The 9,485-nt window shown below is 35.9% G+C and overlaps 1 protein-coding gene across 1 annotated transcript in view; it reads right to left on the bottom strand.

Annotated features, from left to right (window-relative positions):
* Positions 1 to 9,485, bottom strand: part of LOC106883236 (protein MON2 homolog) — a 690,047-nt gene that overhangs the window by 155,204 nt on the left and 525,358 nt on the right. The window contains exon 23 of the mRNA XM_052972014.1: positions 3,680 to 3,878. Coding sequence (XP_052827974.1) covers positions 3,680 to 3,878 — 199 coding nt within the window. The remainder of the gene's footprint in view (positions 1 to 3,679; positions 3,879 to 9,485) is intronic.

Raw genomic sequence — 9,485 nt, 5'->3', positions numbered from 1 at the left:
AAGAAAGAAAGGAAGGAAGGAAGGAAGGAAGGAAGGAAGGAAGGAAGGAAGGAAGGAAGGAAGAAAGAAAGAAAGAAAGAAAGAAAGAAAGAAAGAAAGAAAGAAAGAAAGAAAGAAAGAAAGAAAGAAAATTGGATATTGTAAGCTGAGGTGTATTACAGTATTTTTCTCTCATGAACGAATGATTCCTAACACCAAAACTTAACCTGCTTTCCATGATGTATAAGGAATGAGATTACAGCTATCCCCACTTTAAAGGGGCTGCAAATCTGTCACAGGGTTAACTTCCCAGCTATTGTTGGAATTCATTTACGGCTGAGCAGACTGAAGTAACTTGAAATGAAGTGTTTTGCTCAAGGGCACAATGCCAGGCCTGGGAATTGACACCCAAGATTTCACAATCGTAAGTGTAACACCCTTACCAATACGCCACATGCATTCACTGAAATCCATCCACTTTTATTTTTGCTTAGCAATATTACTAATAACTCTTTATTCTTTTACTTGTTTCAGCCATTTGACTCTGGCCATGCTGGAGCACCGCCTTTAGTCGAGCAAATTGACCCCAAGATTTATTTTTTTGTAAGCCTGGTACTTATTCTATCGGTCTCTTTTGCCGAACACCGCTAAGTTACACACCAGCATTGGTTGTCAGGCGGAGTTGGGGGGACAAACACAGACACACAAACATATACACACACACACACACACATATATATATATACATATAAACGATGGGCTTCTTTCAGTTTCTGTCATCCAAATCCACTCACAAGGCTTTGGTTGACCCGAGGCTATAGTAGCAGACACTTGCCCAAGGTGCATGCAGTGGGACTGAACCCAGAACCATGTGGTTGGTAAGCAAGCTACTTACCACACAGCCACTCCTGAGCCTACAAATGAAATAAATGAAAAAATAAATGAAGATAAACAAAAGCAAACAACAACCAGGACAGAAATGGCCTGACTTGACCATCTTTGACCATTGGTCTGCTCGGTCAAAGCTGACCTAGGGTTAAATAACAACTTAACAGTCAGCATACTGTATAATCAATCATTGTGGTGTTGCATATTTACAGAAACAGAACACTGCGTGCACACTAAAGCGAGAAGGGATATTAATGTTATTGTTCAACAGTTTTGAATTTACACCATTTTCTTGATAAATTCCAACGTTTTATGTCGATAGCACAAAAGAAATATTGTGATGAAGGGAAGCTGATAGACAAGTTCTTTATTTATGATATTTCTTGCATTTTCATTTTACATTTTTCTACATAATTCATAAACGGCATTGGCATGTTAACATATAGCAATTTGCTGCTAATTCAGGCCTTCTTGCTTGATTTCTTGTATGGCCATTGATACCTCGTCCTTCAACTTCTTTAAGAGAGTAGTAACTCCAAAGAAGAATTAACTCATACTGTGATGACTTGTCCACTCTAATCCATGCTAGTGTAGAAAATAAGGGACAAATGGAAAAATAGGGGTCAAATGACATGGAGAATGGTGATTCCCTGATTTAAATTTTTCAGCTTTATAATGTATATTCATACCATTTAAATGTAGAAGTTGTGTAGTTGTTGCAGTGTTGGATAGAATGTTGTGGCATTTGTTCTGACTCTCTGCAACTGGAGTTCAAATCCTGTTAAGATCAACTTTGTCTTTCATTCTTTCAGGGCTCAACATAATTAATGCCAATCTGAGGTTGTGAGCTGGCAGCATCATTACCATGTCAGGCAAAAAGATTACGAGCATTTTGTCCATCTTTAGATTTTGAGTTGGTGCATCAAATGCAATTAATTGGTGCACAACCCTTACTTCTTACTGATTTGCTAAAATCAACAAAACTTTTTGAAAAAAGGTTAAGCAAAATTATGCTAAAGCATAATTATATAAAGCATAACATATCTTTCTAATCTAAACATTCCAAGATCTAATTCTTCTAAACTTGGGAAAGTTTGGTGGCACTAATATATTTTAAAGGTTTCGAAATTTACTTAATTTTCAATTAAACTTCTTTTCATTTTTGTTCAAACGTCTTGTTGCTTTCTTGATATAATTAGTTTTATTATTTAAGTGAGAAAGCCTTCATCCAAAAAATATCCATTTGTGATCACCCTGACTTAATTTCAAGAATTGAAATTGTAGGAGCACATTGCTGAATATTTTAATACAGTATAGTGTAGCTCAGAAAGTTGGCTGCTATTTTTAACATTTTGCATGACTTTGTAGAAGCTCCTTGGTATGAAGTGAAGATGTATATATGCATCACTAGCTGGTGTGCCCGGTAATTGCTGGGGTCATGTTCTATTGAAACACCTTATTACTCTGATATAAGAAAGCAATTTCTTTATAACTGCCACAAAAAGTGTATTTTCCATCACAAGAAAAATTACAAAAAGTTGTCAGCTGGAGGAGGGAGAGATTGTTGGAGGTTTGCGAGACAGGTTTTCAGAGGTTGGCAAGAAAGTACTCTGACTCATCGTGGCATTTGAACGGTGAACTTTATGAAGGCTAATTTATTAAAGGTAATGTATAAATGTAGTATATATGTGTATAAATATATGAATGAAGTGTTTAATGTTTAAGAATGAAATGAAGAAAGTGCAATAATAACATTCACGGTCACTGATGGTCGCTCTCAGTAACTGCCTTTAGCTTACGGAGTTCGTGTTTTTACAACTATCGAAAAGCAGCCAGAAGGATAGACATATTGTTGAGAACAAATGATTTCGTTGGAGGTCTGTTATCTCCATTCTAACCCCTGGTGGCCTAGACGAAGTTAGAAGGGTCAAGTGGCAAAGACATTATTCTGCTTAGCGAAGGCATCTGGGAAATGTATAACTGTTGTCATTCACAAAAGAGCTATTGTTTTACCGTGAGAAAAGCTCTGTTGAAGTGACATTAGGCAATCGAAGATCGAATCCATGATATGCCTGCATGAAGCCACTACAAATAAGTTGTGGAATAAAAAATCTATCTACTGTCATGGAAAAAGTGTAACTGTAAATATGCAGAATTATCAGAGTAAAGGGCATTCAAAAAAGTATGCATGTATAGAAATGTATGAATGAAATCTTTAAGGTTTAAGATTCAAATCAAGGAAGTACAATAACAATGTTTAGCAGTTCAAAACTGAGAAGTGAAATGCAGAATTAGGTCAGCTGATCATAAGAATCAAATATTGATCACTTCACTAAAAACTGCAGGTGGTATGGGTTATTTCCCTTTGGTTGTTTAAATAAAATATTAGTAATATGTAGTAAATAAAATATTAGTAATATGTAGATCAATTGGAGGGGCCCGATTATCGATTTTTTCAACAATCTAAGTATGCCACAAGTAATTTTCAATAAGTAAAAAATATTCCAGCTGTTCCTATGAGAGACCTTAAAGTCTTTGTATCATAGACCAAATCTGTCGTTCAGTTTCATAACATCACCTGGCACCTGGATGACTTTTGCAGAGTGCCATCTTTTCCAAGTGTTCAAATGAGGTTTCTGCTCTCAATATATTGCTGTTTCGTCTCCTACTGTCACAGCTCATGAATCATGGTTTCCTCACAAGTTTCCCAACCACCAATGTCGGAGAAGCTGAAAATTAATATGATCGCTGCCTTTTTTTCTTTTAATTCTACAAAGAAATAATAACAGCTGAAATAGCAATAAGCATTTACCTATTGTTTGCAAAATCGATCGCTTTGAGTTAAAGGTGCGTGCTACTCCAGCTAAAGTAAGGACCCGTGTTTCAGCCCACTGCTTTTCTGCGGTATCTCGCGAGTGGTGGATCAAGATATTACCAGTAGATGACTCCTCCTTGCATGTGGACGCTCGACTGGAAAGTTTCTGTACATCTCCCAACAAAGGGAAGAGAACCTAGGAGAGACAGAGAGAGAGAGAGAGAGAGAGAGAGAGAGAGAGAGAGAGAGAGAGAAAAGAAAAGAGAAAATTATGAAAAGTCTTCATTGCTTTGAGAGTAAATCAATGGGAATAACATAGAACTGGAGAAACGAAGACCATAAATAAAGTCAAGGGAAGATTCAACATTAAAAGAAGAAACGAGTAAAATATAACTCTATTGAATTCAACAACTAAATTAAAGAAAAAAAAAATAATAAAATAAATTTGAGAAATCAAACAAATAATAAATTCCATTCAATATGCATTAAAGAATTACATGAAAGTAAATTTATTCCTTTAGCCCTATTTCATATTTATCATCATCATCATCATCATCATCATCATCATCATCATCATCATCATCATCATTATCATTATTATTATTATTATCATCATTATTATCATTATTATATTATCATTATTATTATTATTATTATTATTATTATTATTATTATTATTATTGTTAGGGTTTTCGTCTGCCGTTACGTTCTGAGTTCAAATTCCGCCAAGGTCGACTTTGCCTTTCATCTTTTCGGGGTCGATAAATTAAGTACCAGTTACGCACTGGAGTCGATGTAATCAACTTAATCCCTTTGTCATTATTATTATTATTGTTGCTGTTGTTGATGTTGTTGTTGCTGCTATGTTTTGTTTTTCTTACTTTAGAGAAAATTATAAGGTTTGTTCATTCAGAGTTGGTTATTTATACATACCATCATTCAAACTGGCATCATAATATCATATACAAGGAGACATGTGTACGTATATAGAAGCAGAAAAACAGAGAAGATAAAAATCACACATGTGATTCTTAATAGTAGGGAAAGAAGATAATCTTTATTGCTTTAAGATGTTCTGGAATGATTGGTTTTAGAATGGATTATTTGCATTAATGGTGTTAAAGCGGCGGCTGCAAATCTTCTGTCGGAACAATAAAGTTAGAAAGAGAATAAAAGACAAACAAAAGAATACAAATACAACTTCTAATTTCAGAATGATTTGCTAAAAGTCTATAGCAGGTTGTTAAATTGGCTGTATATATGTCATCATCATCATCATCATCATCATCACCACCACCATCATCATCATCATGAGCATTATTCTAATGCCTGATTGTCCGTGCTTATCAAGGGCCAGACAGAGGTCATTGAGACAGGGTTTCCTATGTCTGGATGCTCACCCTGTTGCCAGCCCTGACCCTCTTTCCCTGCAAAGAAATATCCCCCCCCCCATGCCCAGACATGTCTTTGTAGAACATTGGAAATGAGACACTGCTTGTATGACGGTGGAACTCATTTACAACAAAAATGCTACATCAATCAAGAAAAGAAGACATGAACATACACCCCATCACACACACGCATATGTGCTGAAAAAAAGCATCTGAAGACTGAATCTTTTAATAACTGTTATATATGTATACATCCAGAGACTCCTCTATTCAATTAAAATGTTTTCCAAATATTAACATAGGTTAAAACGGGACTCATTTGAGGCAGGATTCTACGACTGGATGCTCTTTCTGTCACTGACCCATAGGTGTTTTTCAAAAAAGATATTTTGTATCCCACAGATCTTTCAAAAGCACAGAACAACCAGTTGTAATGTCAACTGTGATTCTGTTTTCACAATATATAGATTGGTTAATGACTAACCATTAAAAGCAAATATTCAAATCAAGTTGTCCATTATGGTGGTAGCCTAATTTATGACTGCCTTTATATTATAGTTAGATGTGATGGTACAATGGCTCAGTGGTTAGGGCGGCGGACTCATGGTCGTAGGATCATGGTTTCAATTCCCAGACTGGGCATTGTGAGTGTTTATTGAGCAAAAACACCTAAAACTCCAGAAGGTTCCAGCATGGGGTGGTGGCGAACCCTGCTGTACTCTTTCACCACCACTTCCTCTCGCTCCTTCTTCCTGTTTCTGTTGTACCTGTATTTCAAAGGGGCCAGCCTTGTAACACTCTGTGTCACGGCGAATCTCCCTGAGAACTACGATAAGGGTACACAGTGCTCAGCCATTTTGCACGTTAACTTCACGAGCAGGCTGTTCCGTTGACCGGATCAACTGGAACCCTTGTCGTTGCAACCAACAGAGTGCCACGATAGTTAGATATCTTACACTGTTGAGTGGGGCAGGAAAGTCGGTATGTCTTCTCTGAGGAGCAGCCATTGGACTGTAAAATAATCTGTCTGGAGATTCAGTTCTCTATTTTTCCCAGCCATCAAAAGTATAGAAGGAATGTATTTACTTTTATATTTCTCTTACAGCCAAGTTTTGTAATATTTAAATATTTATATTATGTACATAGGTTATATATATATATATATATATATATATATATAACCTATGTACATATATATATATAGTGTACTGTTCTGTGAAGGTAAAATCAACAAATAATAGTACTCCATCTGGTGAGAGATTAATAAACACAGTGTATATTTTTATAAGCTACTAATAATTTCTTGCAAAGAAAAACAACTCAGACACCATTCTATTTACACACACACACACACACACACACACACACACACACACACACACAAACAAAGACACTTATAAATGCAAGCACACTCATACTTACACACACAATAGCAACAAGTGTTTGCAAAAATATGAGACACATCATTAAGCTACTTCTTAGAATTGTGCATTTGATATCCTCCAGCAGTGTAAGTTATTGGAAAAGATTAAACATGTTACAAATGTATATGCTATATATCTGGATTGAACAAAACATAGTTAATAATTCATTCACTAACAAACTTGGGTATAAAACCATATGTTATTTCAAACGGATATTAAACGAGACTGTGATTCCAAGACAAATTAAAACACACCAGACTCATACTTTTCCAACAAGAATCACGTGAATAATTCAAAATGATTGAAAGAATTTTGAGGTATATACACACAGAAAATGTAAAGTGCACTAACTCTTCCCATTAACTGAATTTTATCATATGTATGCATGTGTGTGTGTGTGTGTGTCTGTCTGTCTGTCTGTCTGTCTGTCTGTCTGTCTGTATTTGTATTAACAAGTAATTCTCTCTCTCTCTTCCCTTCATTCTTACCCCTTTTCTTTCTCTCACCCTCTCACTTCTATTCTAGTCTCTTCACTTTCTCCCTTTCAATCCCTAGTCTTTCTCCTCCTTCACTTTCTTGGACAGGCTCTCTTGAAGGTATGACCACCACATAAGGTAGTGTGGAATGTCTATCCTTATGCAATGCAAGACAAACTCACTAACACTGAGGCTATGAAAACAGACAGCAGAATGTTCAAGACCAGTGGTTCCCAAAGTGGGCAGTACCGCCCACCTTGGAGGCAGTGGAATGTTTCAAGGGGGCGTTGAAAAAAAGTGGGGTGATAATATGGTAGCCAAAAGGGGTGACTGATGTAAAAACAACAAAATAACAGGCTAATTAGGTAACGTTTTATATGTGAAATACAGTTGCTTTGAATTTGCTTCAGAAACAGGTCTCTGTTTGTGGTGGTAAGTTAGTGGGGGGGGGTGCCAAGGGGGCGGCAACCTAAAAAGTTTGGGAACCACTGCTGTGGACAAATGAGCTGAGATAATGCAGGGTTAAAAGAACTCTTTAGTCTTGTTGAGGACATGACAACTCCTCTAAGGCTGGTGCCATAATAAAATGCGTCCATTATACTCTGTAGTGCAGTTTGTGTTAGAAAAGGCATCCAGCAATAGAAACCACATCAAACATGTAATACATGGTTCTCTGACCCATGAAGGAGGACAGTAAATTCCAATAATAACTGATTCAGACTATTGCAACTTATCCTACACATGCCAGAATGGATAGCAAACATTGGATAATGATGATGATGATAATCATTCGCATACATGCTATCTTTTACTTTAATTTTTTTCTTTTTTATTAACGAGTCAAATCAAATATATAATTTTAGCCGGACTATTCATCTACATATCATCATCATCATCATCACCATCCTTATCTAAAATTGGTTTCTGTTTCCTTGATCAATGAACCCACGGAGCAAAAATAATACTTAGGAACACAAAGCAATGTTTTGGAAGTAATTTACTTCGAATTTTATTGCTTGCTTTGCCTCAGCAAATTGATTAGACAAGCCTTAACATATTAACATTTAACATTATTTAAACTTCAGGTTAGAACTAAGCAGCGTTAATAGAAACATTAGATGCTCTTCATGTCTGGGCCTATGTTTACTTGAATCTGGATGCTGAGGTCATGATTTCTTATTGATGCTGAAACTTGATACTAAGTCATCAAAGTTAAACATCTCGTCATAGACACTGGTACTAGAAAATTATTTTGGGATTTATTCAATACAGTTGCCAATAAGTATTTGTTTAGTCTATCAGAAAAGAAAAAAAAAAAGAAAAAGGAAAAATTCAAAAAAATATATTATTTCAGGTTACTTAATCATTCCAACATCATTTGACTAAACATATTGAGTTTCAGAGATAAAAGACAAGAATCTGCAAAGATAAGGATAAAACAGTAACTAATGACGGTAGTGATGATGACGATGATGACGACGATGACGATGATGACGACGACGATGATGATAAAGATTTCAAATTTTAGCACAGTACCAGTAATTTCAGGGAAGAGGGCTAGTTGATTACATTGACCCCAGTGCTCAACTGGTCCTTATTTTATCAACCCCGGAAGGAAGAAAGGCGAAATCGACCTTGGTGGACTTTGAATGATAATAATAACCCTTTCTACTAAAGGCACAGAAGCTGAAATTTGGAGGAGGAGGGGACTAGTCAATTACATCAACCTCAGTGTTTCACTGGTACTTAATTTATCGACCCCAGAAGGATGAAAGGCAAAGTCGAATTCGGTGGAATTTGAACTCAGAACATAGAGGCAGACGAAATACCACTCAGCATTATGCCTGGTGTGTTACCGATTCTGCCAGCTTGGCACCTTTGAATAATTATAAAAACAACAACAACAACAATACCAATAATAATAATTGTTTCTAACTTTGGCACAAGTTGATTGTGTAAACCCCAGTACATGACTAGTACTTCATTTTGCCAATCCTGAAAAGATGAAGAGCATAGTTAACTTTAGAAGGATTTGAACTCGGAATGTCTCCCAAAAGGGTGTGGGATTGACAGAACAATTAGAGCAGCAGAAAAATGCCTTGTGGTATATATTTTCACTCTTAACATTTTGATTTCAAATCCTGCAGAAGTCAACTTTGTTTTTCTTTGCTCTGGGGTTGGTAAAATGAAGTCCTAGCTAAGTGCTGCAGTTGAAGGCATCAGATAATATAACTTTCCCTCAAAATTGCCAGCCAGAGATTAGATAAGAAAAAAACCAATTAACAGCTACTTAACTATCTTTGGCACAAAATGATTCTTTTAACGTTTTTGTTTAGCAAAGAAATGTTTGAGTTTCTCAAACATAAAACTCTTAAAACTTTGATAAAACCAACACAAAAAGGAACTTAATTCTAAACGTCGATTCAAAGCACCGATAAAAAATGAATAGAAAAAGTTACAATGTGAAACTAAACCACAGCCACAAAAAACAAGCATTCTATTTCTTATAAAG

Source organism: Octopus bimaculoides, chromosome 11 (genome assembly GCF_001194135.2).
Source record: "Octopus bimaculoides isolate UCB-OBI-ISO-001 chromosome 11, ASM119413v2, whole genome shotgun sequence".
NCBI classification, from domain to species: Eukaryota; Metazoa; Mollusca; class Cephalopoda; order Octopoda; family Octopodidae; genus Octopus; species Octopus bimaculoides.
The sequence above is the reverse complement of the archived record's forward strand: the minus strand, read 5'-3'. Positions and strand labels throughout refer to the sequence as shown.